The sequence below is a fragment of the Dermacentor albipictus genome, chromosome 4, assembly GCF_038994185.2.
Source record: "Dermacentor albipictus isolate Rhodes 1998 colony chromosome 4, USDA_Dalb.pri_finalv2, whole genome shotgun sequence".
Lineage (NCBI taxonomy): Eukaryota > Metazoa > Arthropoda > Arachnida > Ixodida > Ixodidae > Dermacentor > Dermacentor albipictus.
This window is the reverse complement of record NC_091824.1, coordinates 129,595,239-129,618,646: the sequence shown is the minus strand read 5'-3', so window position 1 is coordinate 129,618,646 and position 23,408 is coordinate 129,595,239. Positions and strand designations below refer to the sequence as shown.

Genomic DNA, 23,408 nt, shown 5'->3' with positions numbered 1-23,408 from the left:
GTCCATAAAGATAAGAAATTTTTTTTTTGTGGGGTACATTAATATTCTGCAAAATATTCTGTTCTTTATAGCTAAAGATTTTAAATTTTATGATCTGCATACCTTGATCTATACATTTATAGGAATTTGCGGTCACGTATGACGTCTACGCGGTTAGCCCACGCACAACACTACAAACCCTTATTGGCGTCTGTGATCCTTACTTTTAGGAACTCAGTTAACTGTTCGTTAAGTTGTAGACAATCGGTTAGTGAAACTTTATATTTTTACCTAGCTCAGGTTTTACATGGTTTAGATACGTGTAAACATCTGGGAATAGACGGGTAGGGACACGCAACTTTCCCGTCATCACCACATTATCACCTTCTGTATATGCTCATATATGTGCTATTTTTATTATACGCAATACATTGAATTGTAATTTCAAATTTATTTTTTTAAAGTCAAGCACTGAGTGACGTTTTAAAGTATTTCATTGAACTGCATTGGGAACTAATATAATGACAGGTGGCGAGAACGAGTGCTTGCGTCAACTCTTTCGATAATTACAGTATGAGGGATGCCATACGTTTTCGATATAAAAATTAATCATTTAATGATTTCTTGTTGCTCAAGGGATTGTTGCTCTCTCTAATGGCTGAGACAAATGGCGATACGCTATCAAATACCATCATACATTATGGGTCATCGATCTTACTTCAGGCGTGGACGTGGTTTTGAGGTTCTAAGTGAAGCAATATTTAGTTATGAAGTCAAGCTGTTATTGTGACTTGAAGCGGCAGAAAGTGTCGGCTCCAAATGCCGAGGAAAATTCTCTGAGATTATCATTAAGTGTAACGCAAGAAAATTTCTAGGGAATACCGGGGTTGTCAAAAATGACATGTGGTAAAAATAAGCAGTTTGTAGGGTAAAGGGCTCTGTCGTGGAAGATTGCCAAATTTCTGTTATTTGAGAATTTGATTTTTTAGGACAGCCAGCAGTATGTAGTTTTATTATCAGTGTATCGACATAAACCTTGTCACATTTTTGACAAGCTTCAAGTTGTAGGCATATTGAAATGTCCGCATTAATTTATCAAATGTTTGTCAACTGCGCTTTCTCGGCCTGTCTAGCGGGAAAGTAAATACGCTTATGAACTAGCTTGCGTCCATAGTTGAAAGTGACTGACCATAATGTGTGTTTTCCGGTAAAAGCTGAGAAACTTTAAAGTTCTCTAAAGAATTAAGGAGAAATCCATAAGTGTGGAGGAGGACGAGTAAGAAGACAGGGAAAGACTGGGATATTAGCTACTGTAAAACCGGCTGATTACACTGTGCAAATGTAAGAGAGCAAATGAGATCCAAGATTGTAGACAGACAGATGTAATAAAATTTTTGAAATGTAGAGAAGTAGAGGAGTAAAAAAAAATACGCATAAACGCGATGTAGCACAAAGCTTTCAAAGTCTGTCGCTCATTCTGACTCGAAGTCTGATACTTTCTGCGCTTATATTCAAGCGTTAAAATAAACTTCATAACGCAGGCACAAGGTTTTGCTTCCGGTGCCTGCGCACCTACTGTGGCTTGGCTGAGTGCTTAGAAGCGATGAGGAGCGTTCTATCTTCTATCTTGTTGCCAAAAATCTCTGAGACAGCAACAATGAGCTCACGGCGTGCCAGAACGCTTTTGTCTCTATAACAACGTGCCCTGGAATTCGGATGGTAACTGCGATGTTACAAAAATCTGCAGGGGTTATTTTCGCCATGCGTGCCAGTATACAGCTCCACAAAATTCTTATTAGTGCGCCCGAGCTCTGCAACGCTAATTAATACCTCCATATCTGATGAAAGGTGTATAGAATGAGTTGGGAATAAGTAAGGCCATGCTGTTCTATTCACTCACCAAAGTACGTGAATTTCGGTTGTACCTCCCTAACTTTCACTAACTCAAGCCGGGAGAATTTTGTAAAAATGCGCCAGGGAATAAGCGGGTTCGGCCGTGTGAGCCTGTGCTTTAATTACATCCTACACGTACTGTTTGATTTTAGGTAGAACGCTGATAACTCCCTTGTACGCATACACTAACACAGTGCTTACCTTGTCTAGTTAGGGACGATAGACTGAATATGTAATAGTCTCGTACCCTACGGACAGCGATCTTTTTCCTAGGCCTCAAAGCAGCAACTGGAACCTGGGCCGCAAAAACAAATACTGAAAGCGCGAACAACGATCGTGGTGGTATTACTGCTCGTGTATTTATGTTTTGTGGCATTTCTATTTCGCCAAGAAGGCAAATTCTGAAGCAGGGCTTGTTAGCGCAGATCTCGGTACACGAACAGTCGCTTTGTACCTGGCGGCGTCGCAGTAGCCTCTTTCTTTCTCTTTCTCTCTCTCTCTCTGTGATTTACTGCATGGCTGATCCCATGTTTCGGGGAAGCAGCTCCTCATTAACAATGCAGTGTTGTTGTTGGCGACGTTGGCCGTTCGCCATCTTTGTCCTCATTCTTCACTTAACAACAACCGCAGTGATACCACTGGACGTGACCATCCAGCCACCGAAGCGACCGCTTTCGGCCGATAAAGAAATAGAGCTGGTTTGTTCGTCTAGCGGATCCAGGCCTCCGGCGATGCTCACCTGGTGGAAAAGCGGGGAACAGATTCTCTCTTCCAAAGAACACCAGGTATTCAGATTTTTTTTCTCTCATTCCCCAAGTACTGAGTTTTCTTGCGTATTCAGTTTGTGCGTTTATCGTATGTTTAAACTCTGTCTTGCTCTCTGGATAATATCAACGCGTTAAGCAAAAATATGCTATGGACTTAAGTTATCCCTCCCATTTTGACTTCCTCTTAATTATTACTTTAATTACTGTGCGATTCGGACTTCGGTTTTGTTAACCACTTTAGTAAATTTCTGAACGTCTTGACGAAAGGCTGTAGTTGCTCTCAGTTTTAGTGGCTGTCACACTGCATTGCACCTTACATCAAACTTCTTTGGCTGCGCGGCGTGCGTGGTGGCCAGGTCCGCTCAAGCTGTTCTAAAGAGCTTTTTTCTCGTTCCCAGAATCATTGCATTTGTCGCTGTTGGCTGTAAATAAATTCACGTTCACACACACACACACACACACACACACACACACACACACACACACACACACACACACACACACACACACACACACACACACACACACACACACACACACACACACACACACGCACACACGCACACACGCACACACGCACACACGCGCACACACGCACACGCACACGCACACATACATACATACATACATACATACATACATACATACATACATATATATATATATATATATATATATATATATATATATATATATATATATATATATATATATATATATATATATCCTACTTTAGAGCTTTAGAGTGGCCGTGTGACTGACCGCTCGAGGCACTTTGCGTGTATTGGCGGGCTGTTTTCACGCCCGGAAACACACTTTTATGCAGCCCGTATCAAGAAACAGAAAGCTATAACGGTAGAATTTCATGTTGATCTACCATTCTCTCACTGACGCTTTAATCTAATTATACTGTTTGAGAAGTCGTTTAATTATGACCATTATCTAATTAGGCGGAATGAAAAAAAATGATAATCTGAGTATCTCCAAGCGACGGCAAACAATGTTACCGTGGTTCTATCCAGCTACGTGGTATTTGCATATCTTTACTGTATAGCTCGAGTGCGTGGGACACCCTGTATATCGCCACGTGTGCTTCTCTATACTCCTCCGGTGACCGCTGTTCACCGGCTAACAAATGGTAAACGTTATCGCTCTCAGGGTGAGCAGCACGAATAAAAGAAGAATAAGAATGAACAAATACTGCAGATAACCGCTTTTCTGTGGCATTTCTTTCTTCGTGTCTTTGTTTTATTGGTGCTGTTCGACCTCAGTTCTATATGAGCCGACAAGCACTAACCAAGATCTTACTAGTATTTTTCTTGCTGCGAGAAACGTTCAGCGCACCGTGCCATAAGTTCATTTAAGGTAAACCCTCAATTTCACTGATTAATAGGACATTTACAAACTGACCCAGTAAACTACAGCCTCTGTTGGTCACCGCAGAAAGCGTAAAATGTCGTTCAGTGCACTTAGCGCTTCACCGACTTCACTCACACAGGTTCAAGAGGGCGTCAGCACCAGCTCGAGCTTGATCCTGTTCACACCACGGGCGGAGGACAATGGTCTTGTGCTGTCGTGCCGGGCAGAGAATCAGTTCATCCCAGGCAGTGCTATTGAGGAAGGTTGGAAACTGGACGTTTTCTGTAAGTACAGTTCAATTTTTGGAGAGAACGTTTCCGTCTTCCTCATCGCGATCAATATCGTCAAATTAAAGAGGGCGAAATAAGTTTGAAGGCCTGTGTATCACTAACTGAACTGCACCTGCTTAAATGCTTTGAATCTGCTTGTAATTTCAAGAGGTTAGTGTGGAATAATATATTGTTCAGTAAGCTGATAGCATATGCTGTATACCACTGATCATACGGTTCACTAACCTTCTGCCTAAATAATATATGTACAAGTGAAATTTTGTTCTATTACCGAAAACTCAGTTATAGAAAACAAGAACGAATTACAAATATAAGGGCCTTAACGATTCTGTAGTAGGGATTGATTTGGAGGTTTGTGATCGGAAATTAATATGCGAATGTAGAAAACGGCCCGCTTAGGTGCGTGAGTAAAAGAATGGTTCACAAACAAAGAAGCATATGTAGTATATGCCAATGGCTAATGCAAAGCATAATATTTGAGCTGATACAAAATAGAATTTACATAGGCCGCGGATTTTCAGTGATGGCTGCGTCACTGCAGCTTATAGGTTGCAACGACCAACCAGTCGTATGTCTCCCGCACATCTGTACCTCAAACAATATTTCTGCCTCACTTGAGTGACAATGTCCAAGTCTAAATACATGGACACATGCAGTAAACTTGTTCATTCTTGAGATCCATTGTGGAGAAAGCAAATCTTTGACTCTCACCACCTATGGAATAACTGAATGATAGCACTCGTAATTCGTTGTCAGCAAGTATCATCAGAGAGAAAGGCTATTTTTTGGTGGAAACGCATCCAACCAGACCCGGCCACGTTGTCTGTGCCTGTGAAAGGAAAAGTAGCAGATTTTTTCTGGATCTTCAAGAAATGGTGTGAACCATTCAATGTGTTGATCAAAAGCAGGTAGACTAACCTGCCGGGACGACAGTGAAGTTGTTTGAACTTTAGTGAAGGTCAAGCTGTTTGACTATTGCATTGACCTTTATTGAAGTTGGTAAAGGTGCGAACACAGTAACTGTTTTAATGAAAGGGCTACAAAACACCGCAGGATAACCTATTTCTTTGTTTATAAGTTTGCCAATTCGATATGTAAAAATTTGCTTTGCGTTTTATATCTAGGAAGATTGATTTACTGTGCAGAAAACATAAGTCCCCCCCAATCATCGGCAGACCTTCCATTACGCGAGTCAATTAGGTATTAGAAGGAAACTAACAGCATTTTTTTATAATAATTAACATTCTTAGAGCTCTGACCTTTCTTTTTTCTTTCGACAGATAAACCGCGGATCACATTGATGCTCGGTCAGAACCTCAAGGAGCATGACATTCACGAAGGCCGAGACGTGTACCTGGAATGCCACGTGGAAGCCAGCCCTCCAGCTAGTGAGGTGACGTGGCTCTTTGAAGGCCACGAGGTTGCCACAAACACTAGCGCTGGCGTCATTGTGAGCAACCAGTCGCTGGTGCTGCAGAAGGTGCGGAGGTCACGCCGTGGCCGCTACAGTTGCACCGCTGCTAATCGGGAGGGACACGGCACCAGCAACATCTTCATCTTACGAATTAAATGTGAGCGCACCCCAATGCTTGGTTCAGCTTCCTAGTTGTTATTTGCACCACCTTAAAGGATATCATCGTGGTATTATAGTGTTTGTAAGTTGTTCATTCTTTTACAATATCGTGTAGCAGTATGCAACAAGGCCAATAGATGGTGTAATAGTATAGGCGCCGCCCGTACTTAAATAAGTCATCGTAAATTTCTGAAAAAGTGTGAGCTTTACATCTTGTTTTGCAAACAGCTACATACATCGTTGGAACAGCGTAACACCTGCGGCCGCGACCTTAGAGGTGCACAATATAGCGCAGCGTTGTTTCTTTGTTCGTTTCTTATTCGTTGTGTTTGTCGCTGTGGTATAATCGTACAACACCAGAAACTCTTGTGCAGCAGGGCGCCGTGATAAAAGATGGGCGTCGATTTCTTTCCAGGAGTGCGATGATATTATGGTTCGCAAAGTCCGCGTAATCCGTAAGAATGACGCTTTTGATGTCGGAAGCACGATTCTGGTCAATCAAGCGAGAGCAAGGGAATCGTTGACTTTCCTAATTGTTATACAACTGCACCAAATTACTATACAATTGGCTATCCGTACTAGAAGGTGGCCGAATACTATAGCAAGTGCGCGAATATCTCACCAAAGCTGCAGGTCTCACATATAGTAGTATCTGTGATACCAAAGACTCAGTAAAGATCATAACAAAGCCATAGGTGGCACATACCATAATTGTTGGCACTTTCTGGGGCCAGTGAATGTAGACGACTTTTCGTCAAACAGACTGCGTTCCACAAGGCCCACGTATCAGAACATGCTCTCCGAGCACTTGCATGTTTTCACACATATAGTAGACATATTCACGCACGTACATGTACACAAACAAGGACGCGCAGAGAGTAAGGGAAAACTAGGGTGGCATGGGTTCCACGTTGCACTGTGAAAGCTGTAACTGTCGTGAGCTTTACGTCTTGTGCACATCAGCTTTAACAGGTGCCTTGATCGAAATTATCAGTTCTCCGTTTTAGTTACTGCATTGAAACTACAAGTATGTAACGACGAATGTTCACCACTGAATAACAACTATAATTGATCAATAAATGTTGGGCGCGTACAGAATATTTCTTTTTTTTTCTTCAGGCCTTTACTGGCGGCCGTTTCGTAGTTATTCACACACCTATTGATGCGCAATGTGAATGAGCGGACTTACTATAGAGAAAGAAAAATGAGAAAGAAAATCTTGTTTCTATTGTACCGGAAAATAGATGCATCAATTTTGTTGGCATTACCGAATGCTGAATTTCATATCGCTAGTAATACGAGAAGGTCAGGAGCTCGGTGACGGTGTATTAGGGAAAGTATATGCTCTTCCCTATTCTTTCTTACTTTTATTTTTGAGACCTACACTAAACTTAGCATGAACGTTCTAGAAGTAAAGTGAAATCTTAAGTAAATAGTGTACTTTACCGACCAGTTAGCATGTGTGTTTGCTGCTATTGATACCATGACTGTGTCGCAAAAAAAAGTGAATTTGACCTTTAAACATTCTCTCTTCAGTTGCACCAGTTTGCAAGCCGGGCCAGAAGCGCATCTATGGAGTCTCGCAACTGGATTCAGTGTCAGTGCACTGTGAACTGGAAGCAGATCCTGGTGATGTGACCTTCCATTGGCGTTTTAACAGCTCGTCAAGTGGCAAGCGCATCGACTTGGCTAGCTACAGCCACGCCCAGACGCGCAGCACTGCCATCTACTCACCTCAAAATAGCGACGACTTTGGTTACCTGCTTTGCTGGGGAGCAAACGAGGTCGGCAAGCAATTGCATCCCTGCAACTTCACTGTCGTCCCCGCAGGTAAGTCTACCTCCTTTCGATCACCACATCGAATGTAGTTATATGTCGAGGAAGCAGTTCATTTTTGGGCATTCGAGTACTAAAGGTATTCAAAGATATTTCTCTTTCTAATAAGTACTAAATTTTGCATCTTCCCAAGGCTCCCACTTCCGGAGGCTCCCACTACGGCGTGCATCGTAATCAGATCGTGGTTTAGGCACGCAAAACCAGATAATTTAATTGAATATTTAAAAAGATGATTCGAAGTGTGCGCCTTCGTTTCTCCAACTACCCACGCACCGAATCTAGAGAACTCTTCGTTGTTATATATATATATATATATATATATATATATATATATATATATATATATATATATATATATATATATATATATATCAAATTAAAACATTCTGAAAGAGGTCTAGTGCATGAGCTGGCCTACTCAAAGCGGCGGAGAATACTTGCACAAAAATTGAGATGCAAAATCGGCTAATTAATAAAAATTCACTAATTAATAGCTTATATAATTACATTTTGGCCCATATTGCAAGTTACAAATTCTAGCCGTACAGTTCGCAAGGCGGATCCACTTGGAACGAATTTCCAAGATGACACCAGTTTTAAGATATAAATTCCCGAACTTTGAGGAGAAATGCATTGGCGCTCCAGCAAATTTTTTAACAAAACGTCGTTCCAAGCACTGAATCACAGAAGTAACTGGAACGCCAATGCATCTCTCCGCAAAGTTCGGGAATTTATATCTCGAAACTGGTGCCGTCCTGAGAATACGTTCCAAGTGAATCAGCCTTGCGAAGTCCACGGCTAGAATTTGTAAATTGCAATATGGGTCGTAAGATAATTCGCTAAATGTTAATTAGTGAATTCTTGTTATTCATCGAATTTGCATTTCATTTTTTTGTGCAAATAGTATACACCGCTTCGAGCAGACCGGCTCATACACTAAAATTGTGGTATCTTCCACAGGCAACCTTTAAAAATTTTTGAAGTATTCACTGAAACACCCTGTATATGCGTGTGCAGTGCGGGATCCGGTCGCGACCAACTTTCCGGACTGCCCACGCTTGTGTTTTTTTCCACTTTGACAATCCTAATGTTGATGGATTAAAAGAAGCCTTGCCTTCAAAATGTTTACAGAGCGCACTACCGTGTATTATTAGTGCATTAGGAACATATTCGCCTTATTTATTGAACTCCAGCGATTGGGAAAAATGAAATGAGTACGTGTTGGCACCCCAGTGCACACACGCTTGCAGTACTTTTGTAAAGACAGTTATGGCATAAGTTCTCAAACTGCTTTTAGCTCATCAGTAGTTTTCTGTGAATGGTAAACGTATCAGGTCGAAAGCACAAGACATTAAGTAAGGGCGTGTTTTCTTTAGGCGCACTGTTTTCTTCAAAAAACAATCACGATAATTAGCAATTTTGTAGCACAAGAACAGCTAAAATAGGAAATAATTCTGGAATTTAGAATTTCAAAAATTCGATTGTCTGCTATTGCCACGCCACTTAAATTTAACAAACAACCGATAACTTCGTTCTACATAGGTAGGAATAGATGTGAATTGGGTGAAATAGAAGCATTTGTGCAGCTCTGCAATGGGCTCTTACTAAAATGACTTGTTCGGTGTTTCCGAAAAAAGATTGAAAAAAGAAAGCTTCACTTGTTCATTCAGCAAAAAGCGATCAAATGACAGCGTGAAAGCCAGAAAGAGCTCAAGGGGACAATCGAATCAACCATTATAGGGTAGGAATAGATGCGGGCACATGGAGGAGAAAAATTTAGCGAAAACATTGGGAGCATGTCGGGCAGCTCTGTGCTATCGTTTCAAATCTCGGTGTGGACACAGCAGCGACTGCCTTAATAGTGAGGCAAACATGCAAATGATTTCGCCCTAGTACAAGCAGTTGCAGCCTTTGGGTGTAGATCTGCGGCACAACAATAATCGTCATATGTCTTGCTTGCGTTTCCTTTCTTGAAAACTCTGCGCTCGATACTTTCCTGTCTAGATTGTTCTGTCATGCTAATAACGCGCATGTTATTCCTGACATGGAAGCAGCGGGCTCGCAACGTTAAAGAAATGAAATGTGGGTAAGACAGATGACGAATATTGTTGTGCGGCAAACATGTGGCAAACACCCCAAATGGTGCATCTGTTTTTATAAAGTGTAAGGCAAGGGCGGCTTTTTAGTAGGATTTCCATATTGCTTCAAGATTATCGATGCTGCCTTCGCAGTTACATCTAGTGTTGATGTCGCTGATGAACGCAGCAGCACGCTGTTAGAAGGCACTAGGTGTCTGCAAAGAATTTTGCCCGATGCATGCGTGGGCAGATATATCCGTTAACTTCAGCGTGGCTCGACGATAATTTCTTTGCTCAATCTTAACCTAATCTCAACTCTCTCGAGAAACTGTTTATGGTTTTGAGGGGGATACGAAACGTAATTAGGAAGCACTGGGGCCCCCTTTCCAAAAGCTTCTCTTCTATCAGTCCTTGCCGCGATTGGCGGAAGAAACTACCACGGTGGTAGATTCGTTATCACGGCTATCGGCATCATACTGTATGTATGTATGTATGTATGTATGTATGTATGTATGTATGTATGTATGTATGTATGTATGTATGTATGTATGTATGTATGTATGTATGTATGTATGTATGTATGTATGTATGTATGTATGTATGTATGTATGTATGTATGTATGTATGTATGTATGTATGTATGTATGTATGTATGTATGTATGTATGTATGTATGTATGTATGTATGTATGTGCGTGTGTGTATGTATGTATGTATGTATGTATGTATGTATGTATGTATGTATGTATGTATGTATGTATCTATGTATGTATGTATGTATGTATGTATGTATGTATGTATGTATGTATGTATGTATGTATGTATGTATGTATGTATGTATGTATGTATGTATGTATGTATGTATGTATGTATGTATGTATGTCTTGCGGTAGATGTGTACTCTTGCAGATTCAGCCTCAGGGCTGTGGGTTGAACTGCACAAGCTGTGACTGAGACCGTTACATATTTAACCCAGTCTAATGACAATTACGCCGCGATTTCTGCTGCGGAAATGAGCGCTCCTTAACACCACTTGAGATACACCAATGCCATATCGCAGGTGCATTTGCCGAAAGAGAATAAGCCCCTCTTAGACATCTATGATTAGGCTTAGCTTGGTGACGAGAATCGTTGTTTAGCTCAATTCATTCGCGGGGCTGCGTGCCGTAAGGGCGTATTAATAGTATTGTAGCAATAAACAGGCGGAAGCAATAGAAGCGCGAATGATTGTAAGCGACGTCGTTCCCTCTGGCGACGTGAAAGTTGCCAGCTTTATTCGTATTCATGCGATGCAGGTCCACCAGAGCCTGTAAGCAACTGCAGCCAGCTGAACGCCACCGAGGACTCGGTGTCGTTCGAGTGCGCCGAGGGCTCCTGGGACGGCGGTGTCAGGCCAGTCACGTTTTTCGCTGAGCTTCACGACGTCGATAGCGGCCGCCTGGTGGCCAACGCGTCTTCGTCGCCGGTAGCGGCGTTCGGTTTCTCGGGGCTCGCCGGCGGCACCTCATTTCGAGCCAGCATGTACGCGAGAAACGCTAAAGGACATCGGCCGCCCACACGCTTCGTCGTCAGCACACTCAGACCCGCCGAGAAACTAACGGGTAAGCAGAGAGCAGCGCCTGCAGTTAGCGCGGCTGGGCACTTTGCTGAACACGAGCGCACATTCTCGATTACTAGTGTTCGCCCATTACCTGCTCTTGCCCGGTTCCCCTGTTCTAGGCTGTGATGCAACCTTTTATTCTTGCTCGATCTCGTTGCCAGCACTTGCCTTTCGTGCCACGCATGAGAGCGAAGGCCTCGAACGACCTACTTCCCGAGCCTCAGTATCAGACTTGCGCTCTTTCTTTCCGCTTGGAGAGAAACACTGATGAGCGTGTCGCCAAAAGTATTTAGCGCACATTATGCCCTATCAAACGCTCAATGCTCAAGGTCCAACGTTCTATTTACATTTTCGTGCAAAGCTTTGCGTTGGTAAGGTAAGTTGTATGACTTGTGGTACTAAGTATTGGTATCACATCATATGACCTAAATCCATTGATTACGCGATGCAAAACTGCTGCATAATTTAATAGCGTCACGAACTGTATTGGTTATTTGTGATTTGAAATATTTGTTTGCCTTGCATAACGGTATCTGTGTGTCATAGGAAAGGGCCAGAACCAAATCCCTGTTATGAAAAAAAATCATGTCAAATCCCTGTGTTGTCTTAATCTTACGCTCACGCAGCACAAATAAAGTATGAAAGAAAGGGGCGTACCAGATGGTAATAAAAGAACACCTAATTTGCGTAAATACCCCAGGTGTCTAAAGTAAATGAAGTGAAATGAACTTACACGAGCTTGTATGTTCTATTCGATACCTTTTAATAATATAACTTCTATGGCAATATAGTAAGCTTTTATGAAATCTTTTTACAGCATTTCTTAACTCAGCAACCTGTACTTACTTTTGGAAATTTGATTTCAACAGAATATCACCTTGTATCCTCAGAATAGCTCGTAAATAAGTGAAAAAGTCATGTACTTCTTCCTAAATCTGGGCAGTCTTCTCAGTCTTAACGACTTCTCCTTTTCCTTTTCTAGCTGGAAGTCAAGCCATTATAATTATCAGACCCGTTTTAGGAGTCATCATGGGCATTATTTTGACTCTTGTGATAGCAGCGATCGTGATTATCTTATTCATAAAATACAAGCATCCTCGGAAGACTAGAGGTAAGTCCGAAGCTTTGTGCACATATCCATTAATGTGGAAAACGATTCACAATTTGTATTGCAGGAGGATATCACTTTTCTAGATATTTCTAACCAATACGGCCTACTCATGATTACTATTCCTTCTATGAATTTGTATATCCAATTAGCAGCCTTTTTTATGTGACTTCTCAAACTGCATCCTGAAAATAGTAGCTTCGTTGTGGACCAACTCAGAAGATTACATATTGAGTGCAAAATTCACATATTTTTCTTCATATAAGAACTGTTTCTCATTGGTCAGCCATTGTTGTGTTTTGCTTTGTGAATACGGGCGAAGGGGACAAGCTCACATAAGGCTTAGTTCAGATGGACTGGCCACCATCGTTGACCACCATCGCTGACGTAAGGGTCATCATCACGAATGATTGGAGCTTCTTCTACGAACTGGATTGTAAATAAGTTCGCAACGTTGGAGTATCCCACCTTTTCCCTTCGTAAAATCAGCTTGCAAGCAGCAGCTTGCTCGATATAAATCAGGGCTGTTAACGCAATTGGCGGAAAGTCTCTCTGCAAAATGTTTTGGTGTATAGCTTTTTGGTGAATAGCACAATATAAAAGTTGGTAAGAAATGGCGCCAGCCATTGTCATGTCAATAATATTGTAAGTGAAGGTGGCTGGCGATTTTTGAAGGATGATAACATGTTTGGTGAACAATCTGTGGTCCAAATTCTACTTGATGTACCAATCTATGGGCGTTTAGGGGAAAATAAAAAAAAGCATCTAAGCTTTAGTTAAAAGTATCATGTGTCATGTTCCTTAGCAAGGACTCCATATGATTCTGCGGTCTATTTACAGTAACTCATAATTTGTCCTTTTCAATGTATTTTATTTACGCAGCCAAGTGTTGCGCACCTGTCGTAGCTGAGCGCTCCGTAGTTGGATAGTCTCTGCCTCTTTTGACTTCGTTTATGTTGGTATTTATTTGGGACAGGCCGGCTTATATTATTGCGACTAGAATCGTTTTTGCTACGCAGCTACAATTTTTAAGGACGACAGACGTACACAAGAGGCAGTAGCTTGGATTCCCGTTCGTCAGGCTGCTCGTGATACTGTGATATGATAGTTTGCGGCGATAGTGAATGGATGTGACAGTGTGTATCGGCCCCCTGTTTCTCTCTCTACTTTCTTACCTTTTCCCTCCCTCTCCCTCAGTCTCCAGTGTCGGGTAGGAAACCAGATGTTTCGTTCTCGTTAACCTCTTGGCTCTTCTCGCTTTCTTCTGTCTCTCTCCCTCCATCTTTGCTACTATTTTTTTCCATTCGTTCATCACATCTGCTCTTTCTAGCGCCGAAGGCCTTACTTTCAGCACAACCGAAAAGACTAGCGATATGTGTTCTATCTCTTAGGCACATTATTTTTTTCTATGGTACGTTGAATTAAAAGAAACATGTGAGCTAAAGCCCATGTCCATTACTTTTTCAGTTCTATTATCACTTTAACGAAGTAAGGAATATACCTTTGAACTGAATGATGTTATGTAGAGGTACAAAGTGCCTTTGATATTATTACACTGTTTACGACCAACATCTGTATTTCATTCTTCACTATGGCTGAGGAGCTATACGAAGTGCACTTACAACGCATAAAAATTCCTCAATTCGCGCTTTCTTCTAGATGAGTACAAGGAAAGAACAGATGACAAGTAAGTACTTTCTGTTTTACTAGTATTTATCACCCAAAAGTTTGGCTGTCTTTTCTTAAGACAGTTGCGAAACAGGTTGTTAAAGTAATTTATCCTGAGCAACGATGTTGCATAATTGTTACATAGACTAAAAAAATATTGAATCCTTGCTATAATTAATCAAACATCCTGCAATAATTTCTGGTAGTGCTCGGCTCTATCGTTTTTCTATTTAGCGTAGTGAAAATTCAGAAGCTTCACCTGAGTCCTACATATTTCGATGGGGACGAGAGCGGCTGTGAGTCACTTAACAGGTATTCTTTTTACAAAGAGAGCCCGTCGACTCATTGATGACTCTTCAGATAAAAATAATATTCGCTTTCAAACAAGTATAAACATTTAGTGAGCTACTAGGTTACAATGACTATATCTCCAGAACCATTTCGATATAGAATGCATAACCAGCTTTTCATGCTTTCAGGTCACAAAGCCTGCTCAAAAAAGACGGAGAGGAATTTGCTGATATAGAAGGCCGTGGCCCGGACATTATACCAGCAGCTCCGCTCAGTAAGGCTACTTTTGCCGGTTAACCATAAAATTAGAGTCCAGAGTAGCACATCTATCATTATATTATATATAGTATTTGGGCCACGATTCTCTTCTAACATTTTCAAAAGTTAAACCAAGATCTCAAAAGCAAGGAAATCTAAGAAGAAGCAGCGAATGCACTGAATTCATGAAAACAAAGAAAAAAAAAAGAAATATTGCCCGACTAGCAGAATCGCTTTGCACCTCCCGAAACAGGCGCTGGTACACGCCACTGCAAATATACAGCTGTCCAAATCTTGAAGCTGAACATGTTCGCGCAAATATTCCTCTTACCCTAATAAGAACACAACTCTGCATAATTACCAAATACATTTCACAATCTAATAAACAGACTCGAGTGCGTTATTCCTCACAAAGCGCACATTTGCAAAATCACAATTTTAGGCTTTGAAGGCTTTCTTCTAGCAGGCAAATTGTATTGGAATTTGACTGAAACTACTTTCTTTCGATTATGGATACAGAATTGTTAAGTGTATAGGATATGGTTTGCGAAGCTTGTTTTCGCAATTGTAGCATATATTGCAGATTTCTGTTTACGCCTATGCATCTAGTGCCTTGTACATTTGCTTGTTGCACTTGGCAGCATTACCCAGCTGTTTCTGCAATGACACAACTAATGCATCATCTCCAACTTGCTTTTTCAGCGTATAATCAGGAACAGGAGGACAAGAAGGAATACGAAAAGCATACAGTGACAGGTTACTACAACTTACCTGTTACGACGAATGAAATCAGTCACTCTGGAACGCTACCATCTAATAAATATGCCAATGGGAAAGTAAGTTTCACTGCTGGCAATAAGTAGCTCCCGACACGGCACGTTATAAAGAATTCTGAGGTGCTTCCTGTTTAGAAGTTCTAATTAAGGAAAAAGAATGTGTCGTGGTTGCGAGCAAAAAAACTCCCCATATGCGGACCAATCCCGAAGATGCTGCAATACCGGCACGACCCACGGCGGAGGTAAAGCAGGCGTTAAGCACTCCCCACACGTGGGCCGATCCTGAAGATAGTGCAATACCGGCCGGACCCACGGCGGAGGTGAAGCAGGCGTTAAGCACTCCCCACACGTGTATTGATCCCTAAGATAGCGCAATGCCAGGCCGACCCCCAGCGGAGGTGCAGTTCGCTATTAAGGGGCCCACATACGCAGCTTCGCTGGTCAACCTTCTTCACAGAGTGCCTCAGACAGGCTGGCCAACGTTTCAATAGGAGGACCTATGTTGACGAAGATAGGTCCTCCTATCGAAACGTTGGCCAGCGTGTCTAAGGCGCTTTATCCCTGTTTACAAACTTTATACCACAGTGTGCTATTCCATCTGTCAGCCCCTTTCTTGTTTTTGTTCTTCACCGAGTGGAAGGGTACAGAGATTTTTTTTTACAGGCTATATGTTTTTCATATATCAAATTTTGTTGCTTTAGCAGACAAGCTCCGGCGATGAGAGTGCCTTCATTGTAATTTTTCGCAACTTTATGTCTTCATGTGAACACCTTTTCTGTGTTTGCAGCATACTTCTAGCCAGGAAGGTTCTGACCTAACCTACGTCGAGCTTGCCTTGTCGAGGTCGGGGGGCTCGTGCATGTCGGCGACCCTACCACGCCCACACAGGACCGGCCTGGAAGATTTTCGTGGAGCTGAATACGGCCGCATAGACTTCCAAGGGAGCACTGCCCTTCGGCCACTTCCTACAGGCCATCAGATTCCCGGTGGCCCCGAGGACATGAACGAGGATGGCACCATCAGGCCGAACCTCTCCGATCTGCCTCTGGTTACGGGAAATCGAATGGAAAGCACCGTCTAGCCAAGATATATTTTTCAGTTTCATGAGGCGCTCAACACGGAACCTGCAACGCGACTTCATCTGGTTTGTCTCATTGCACCTACTATGCGACTATCTGCGCGATGCATGGCGATAACAAATATGTCAAGCTACTAGTGGCCATACATGCAAGTTACTGGAATCCTACTTCTCTGCAGACCATGTAGACTTTATTGCCTGCTGACAAAGCAACAGCATTTATACGTCACCGTATGAAGGCCGTGCACTGTATTCATATGTTTGCAGTAAACGTAGATATCTAAGGTGTGCAGACACACATATTCGAGCATACCTTCAGCGCAGCCCATATTGTAGGCAGGGCCCATAAATATGACAGTGGGAAATACCTATAAAACATCTCAATCGATGTGCCCCCCCCCCCCCCCCTCAAGCATTTTTCACGTTGACTTCCAAATGCTTTCTTACTCAGATGCAGTGACAACGCTGATTTTCTTATCGTTTGTGATGAATTATGGGTTTTGTAGCTGCAAGTGGCTAACAATATTTTCTAACATTTAGGATATGTACAGTATAGACAGATGTTCGACATGCTTTTGAGCCACACACGTTTCGCGTATTATGCCATTCAAACAGCACATCCTTCGTCAATTGTTGCATCACTTCCATGCAGTCCCATAATAGTATGGACTAAAAGTTCATAGAGTGAAAACATTTATTACACGATAATAACGCGTTGGCACTTTAAGCTGTGTGGCATGACGGCTATGCATTACCGTTTTCAGCTAACGTACTAGTTGAATTACACTGCCACGTAATACGCTTAAATAGGCTTCAGTGCACAGTTATATGTCAATAGCATGCTTATTTTCTAATTTTAAAGCTGGGCTATTTATTACTGCCTCTCAAGCTTCGCGTCGATGACACCTAGTTTTGGAAGAAGGGGGATCTATGGCTGGCGGGGGCGGCGGGGGGGGGGGGGGGGGCATTTATCCCTAGGATTTTCATCGGGAGCGTCCTTGTTTTGTGTTTATAGTAGCTCAGAATTTATTGAGTGTAGTTATATGTTCTGTTTATCCAATTCCAGGGCGGCCCATTCGGCGTGACGACTATGTGCAATTTTCGTATGTAGCTACACAAGCGCCTCGCTGGACGATGAAAGGTGCCTGTGAGCTGTTATGTTCGTGATTCTCCCCAAGTGCGCTTAGAGAGAAAGAGTACTGCACCTGTGTGTTCCCCAAGATTGATGCTGCTGGTAGTATCGTATCCACCACAAGCATGTAAAAGTCCGCGGAAGAAGACATAGAGGTAAGCAGTAAAGCCGTTAGGTGTTTTAAAGGTTTTTAGCGCTTTTTTTGTTAACAGTGCGGTAAACTTCTTTTACCTGTGCGCAACTACAAGTCAGTCTCTCTTTCGCTTTGGTATTTCGGGTGTATTGTGTGTTTTGAAGCTGCCGTTTTACAGTTTTAACTAAGGACGAAAGACTGACAGTTGCGAAGAGTAATCTGGTCCAACATTCTTTGGGCGGAGCACTGAAACGTCATTTGATCGATAGTACTACTTAATTTAATCTCAGAGGATACAAAAGAAAAACGCGCTCATTGTGTAGCGTATTGTAAAAGTTAAAGAAACACAAAATATCCATTTCAGCAGTGCCTGTCGGATTCTGGTTAAGTGACACTGAAGCACTATAACAGCTAATTCTCTACCAGCTCAGACAACTTTTATTTGGCAATATATTGAGTACAACGTCATTGGGAACCTAATAAAGTTAATGTTCACGAGATTCCTTAAAGGGGCACTGATCCACTTTTTATTGAAGTGGAGAAAGGAATCCCAAGTGAAAACAGGCTATTTAAAAAATAGTTTGGCGCACAAGGTACTTCAATGCGTTCAGCAGTAGCGGAGTTATTGGCAATCTAGCACGGTCTACGCTGTGCTCCCGTTCCTTCTTCAATGCCTTGCATTGCGAAGGCTACGGCACGATGGGGCGTGCTCACAACACTCCGTCTTCTAAAAGTCACCGTGGCGCACAGTTCAAACTTCATTTTGGATGTTAACGTACACACAAGGATGTTTAATCAAAACTGCTGGAGGGAAAAATATGTACCGAAGGTAAGGCCGCACATGAGGGACATGATAAAACTATAAATAAACGGTAAAAATGGCGAAGAAGCGCTTTTAGAATACTTCTCACGAGTTAGTCAACCTCCTTGGATGACTAACTCCAGATTTTTTCCAGACAGATACTTATCTACGTGTATCTCTGTATTACTAGCTTTAGTGTCAAATCTGAATATCCTGGCACATTGTATTGGGGAGAATGTCACCAATATTCGGAAGTTACTGTTTTCTTTGGAAACAACCACATTTTATTTTCTAATTAGCTTAGCAATACACTATCAGAGCCAAATCACTTAATCTGAACGCGGACATCACCCGACCAGGCTCTATTTCAGGTGAAGGAAATGCGAGCGTCGGCTTTACCTTTCCTTGTAAGGAGCTACGGGAGCTTCCACTCCCGCAGTTTTTTTTTTAAGTCCTTGCCTACACACCACGACTTTCGCCTTCAGTGCCTATGACGCGCTAAACGTAAGCCAAACGCGGTTGTCCTCAGCGAGCCGCAGTGCGCTTAGCAAGTGGACTCGTGGCGGCACCCCATGGCGACCATGGTATCTACGCCATGTAGCCGACCTCAGCTTAATGTCATCTATCGGCTAATAGCAGCCGTCTAAGAGAATGACGAAATACTGCGTCTAGCAGAGAGTATGGACAGGGCCTCCTGTTGAAAAGAGAGTGTTTGAGAGAAAGGTGACTTCGCGATCCGCTTGCGAGCTCCACGCACCACGTACGACAGAAAAATTTGGCTGAGTTGTTCACAGCAGCGTATGCTAACCGCGGAATATGCATTTCACCAAGCCCGAGGGGTGGTTCAGGGCCCCTTTAACAAACATGCACTTTTGAGAAAGTAGCAAGCCTTCCTTTCAGTTCATCTGAATCGGAAAGGAAACATAACTTGAAGCGTGCTTACAACATTGCGTTTCGGATGCGAAGGTTTTCTTTATGTGTGTCAGTAAAATGTGCCATCACCTCGTAGGCCAAAAAAAAAAACTTGAATGTACTATTTTTTTCGATCAGGTGCCTTTGGAAAAAATGGATTTCAGCAAGAGGACAGTGTCGTGGTCAGCAGTGGGTCAAGTGCTCAACAAACTTGTTAACCTGCAGTTGTGTTCAGTGACATTGCGAGATCCCGTGAGATTTTTACTGTACATAAAAAGATGCGTGGTATGTTGACTCTATGGTGAAAAGAAAACAAACAGTGCTTTTTGTGAATATGAGTGCTTTCTTTAGAGGAAAAAGTGGAAAAGCTGCCTCACGATACCCAGGTAAGCAGGCACTTACAAATTAGTTCTTCCGGCAGCCTGTTTTGGTGTGTGTGTATATATATATATATATATATATATATATATATATATATATATATATATGTTTCAAATGAAAGGCAATGTTTCTACCGAACGATTCACTACAGGGGTGTTTGCATTGGCTCATGCTAACATGATCGTTTTATTTTTACACTGAAATTGTAGAGCCTTATAGGATCCTTATAAGGCGTTTCATGCTAGAGGGCTTCAGCAACTTGCGTTCAAATGTGGCTGCGGCACTGACGCCGTTGCTAGTATATAACAGAATAGACTTGCTGGTTTACCTTCGTGCAGCATAAACACGAGGCGACCTAAGAATTCTCACAAGTGGCTACCTCGTGTGCGTTATAGATTCGGAAACTTTAAAGCCCAGTACTCCTCTCCTGATTCTGTCTCGTCATTTATACGACACACTCGATGTGCTGTTCTTTGATGATGTGCTCAGCCGCCGACTTCCTCAACTTACTCGCCGCGATGGGACAGTTTGCTATTGCATTGTGCGGCTTAGCCCAAGGTTGAGGGTTTAATTCCAGGCCGCGGCGTTTGCACTTTGATCAGGGCGAATTGCCGAAAAGCTAGTTTGCTTATTTTTATGCGCACAATCTGTACTCCTCCACTGCGCATTCATCCTAACCATCTGCAGTGTACGCGTGTCAAACCGGGCCACTTATCTTTTAAATGATATTTCACTTCACCGGCAATGTGGTCGACATCCTCTACTTTATTTAGGTTAAGAGTCGGGCGCACCAGCTCGGTGGCACAATAAAGCTTTCAATCAATCAATCAATCAATCAATCAATCTTCAGATCGATGAATCGACACACTATGTGCGCGTGAGATCTGCACCGGCATCACGATTTGTTGGCAACCTGGTGCAAGTACAAGTCCTCTTACACCAATGCTTTTAGTTCGGCCACATGCAGCGGATATGAAATATAATAATTAGCCTGTTCAGAGTTCAACAGAACATTCACTGACACTGGGCTTAGGCACTACCATAAGATCATAAGATTCCGGCACTACCCGGAATCTCAATTTTTGTTTTTTGTTATAAAAGCAATCAAGTGGTATAAAATGTCGTTGCCACACGTATGCGGTGGAAGAATGCACTTATGCGGTTCTTCAACGCCAGTGGGAGCACATGAGTAGTGGGGTGGGAGCCAAGACGGGATCATCTGAGGTCAGTATCAGCGCGTGGAGAGACATTCGTGGTAGTTTTTCTTGATTGTATGAACGAATGCTGATTGAAGCTGAAATCCATTCGTTGTTTGGCACGAAGACGCTTAATCAGAATGAGCTGCAGAGACACTTAAATATGATATACACAGTGAATTATGGGCAATATTTATGTTGCTAAAATGCGGATTCTAACAGATAAAACTTTTCAAACTGAATCAATATCCCCTAAACAATCAAGACTAGTATAAAGACCGAAAGAGTGCTATTTTGGTGTTTACTTTTGCTATTAAAAGAGAAAAACGGAAATGATTAGCCAGCATCATGCATGATGCTAATGTGTAATATATAAACACACTGTTAATAAGCGTACGTTAAGCGCGTCATTGGCATCGACTGCATATTCTTCATCCACCCTCAACAGCGAAAATAAATTCTCAAGGTCATCATGAAGCAAGAGTGTCAGAATAAGCGGAAAGCAGAAGACATGCAGAAAAATTTTAATGTAATTCCTACTATCATTTCTACCTAAATAAGAATGGTATTGATTCTCGAAAATATTTCTATCGTGCCGCATGGTCTCGAGCAGTATCGGTTTCCGATCCTCGTATTTAGGTGTAATTGCATATTCGGGAGAAATTTGCAAATTGCAGTTGCGCGTATATTTGTACGACGTGAAATTCATTATTGTGGTCCATACACACTGCGAAATTTAGCTTTTGTAAGCGAACGAAATACATTATCACCTGCGTCATAAACATACTACAAGTGCGACTGTATGTCAATAGACTTTCAGGAACAAAGCTTGCTACATTAATAAAGCCTGCCGTTATGTGTCATCGCGGCGTGCTATGAGACCACCCTTGATGTGACTGGCTTATAAAGGGATCGCCGTACTCCGAGTGACGACCGGTTCAATCTAAATAAACTCCCTGCAGAGGCAAAACAAATCGTTGGTAGCACCCAATTGCAAGAGTGCGATGCAAGTGGAACGGACAAATTATGAAGACATTTACAGACACAGGGGAAACCATTAGTCAGCGGAAGCCCTGGACAGCTGCAGGAGGCCTAACTAAGCTGCCAGAAAGTGGTTCAAGGAAAAGCTCATCCGCGCCGCTCCGTATGCTCAATTACACAGAGCTCATTCTTATCGAATATTCTGTTATTACGATTGGCTAGCGCCCTCCTTTAGCACATTTCCTACCGTTATTCATGGCGACGCGGGTGCTTGCTCACAAATTTCTGCGAAGACAGCCAAATAGCAGCGTGAATACATCCATGATTGCTAATTTGTCCGCAAGAAATTCCTTCAAAATTTGCGTAGCAAAATGCACTTTTTGATGTTTCTGCATTCATGTTTTGTTTGAAGCCTGGCGGGTCTAAAGCGAGATCCAAGATACTTCATGTCTGCGCAGAGCTGTGTCGTTGGGTGCGCTTTGCAGCTGCCTGTCATTGTGAGAGGTTTCGGGGTGCATGTAAGCATTTTGCAGCTGATTGCGGCGAGCTAAGTCATCCCCCTTGGCACCAAGTATTCTCTTACTGGCCAGCGTTCGTCAGCACTGACCAGTCGAGACTTTCCAGGTCATAGAGAAGCTGTTACGTTCGGTCGGTGGGGGTAGTGACCTTCTAGCTTCTCCTGCCTCGCTGCGACGAATTGCTTCGTGAAGACAAGAATGCGCGCCCCTCGTACAGACTTGCGGCGCCACCAAGGCTAGACACGTTTGGTGGACAGAGTATTGTTGCAAGTTCACTGTAGCCTTCGCGGAACAATGGGACCAACAAAACTCCTGGAAACGGGTGTTCTACGGAGTTCCCTCGCTTACTCCGGTAACCGCCACGTTTGTTTGACAAAGGCCCAGCTAACTATGGAGGCATCCCATGAACCATGATGCGTCAGCTTAAATCAAGCGTGACAACCATTGCCTATGAAGCCCACTCCTCCTTTCTTTGTGTTCAGTGAAAGAAAGGTGCGGGAGTGAGTGTGTGAAGCCTCGAACCTCTAAGCGGGTCGTTCGACAACTTTGGACGCTCCGATTGAACGAAGGTTGTATGGCAGTTTCCCTAGCCTAGGGATCTAGAGAGGACAGAGGGGGTTTTAAGCAGCCGTTTTCGGCTCCCCGGGGTGTTTAGTTTCTGTCATACTAGACTGATGAGATGTAACGTTCTCCACTCACCATGTATATATTGCAATTAAATGCGGTGCTCCTAGTTGTCGATGGGAACACGTTCCTCCCTGCAACAATGTCCTTAGCGTTGATGAGTCGGACGATGGCAT

At 42.7% G+C, this 23,408-nt stretch overlaps 1 protein-coding gene across 9 annotated transcripts in view; it reads left to right on the top strand.

Moving 5' to 3' along the window:
• The window catches only part of LOC135898354 (neural cell adhesion molecule 2-like), a 542,388-nt gene extending 522,476 nt beyond the window's left edge, over nucleotides 1–19,912 (top strand). For all 9 annotated transcript variants that reach the window (XM_070537575.1, XM_065427236.2, XM_070537576.1 and 6 more), the window contains 12 exons: nucleotides 2,503–2,657; nucleotides 4,138–4,282; nucleotides 5,569–5,859; nucleotides 7,398–7,691; nucleotides 11,070–11,375; nucleotides 12,357–12,485; nucleotides 14,142–14,169; nucleotides 14,630–14,715; nucleotides 15,402–15,535; nucleotides 16,263–16,619; nucleotides 17,620–17,840; nucleotides 19,671–19,912. In XM_070537575.1, coding sequence (XP_070393676.1) covers nucleotides 2,503–2,657; nucleotides 4,138–4,282; nucleotides 5,569–5,859; nucleotides 7,398–7,691; nucleotides 11,070–11,375; nucleotides 12,357–12,485; nucleotides 14,142–14,169; nucleotides 14,630–14,715; nucleotides 15,402–15,535; nucleotides 16,263–16,556 — 1,862 coding nt within the window. In that variant the 3' untranslated portion in view covers nucleotides 16,557–16,619; nucleotides 17,620–17,840; nucleotides 19,671–19,912. The remainder of the gene's footprint in view (nucleotides 1–2,502; nucleotides 2,658–4,137; nucleotides 4,283–5,568; nucleotides 5,860–7,397; nucleotides 7,692–11,069; nucleotides 11,376–12,356; nucleotides 12,486–14,141; nucleotides 14,170–14,629; nucleotides 14,716–15,401; nucleotides 15,536–16,262; nucleotides 16,620–17,619; nucleotides 17,841–19,670) is intronic.
• The last annotated feature ends 3,496 nt before the right edge of the window (nucleotides 19,913–23,408 follow it).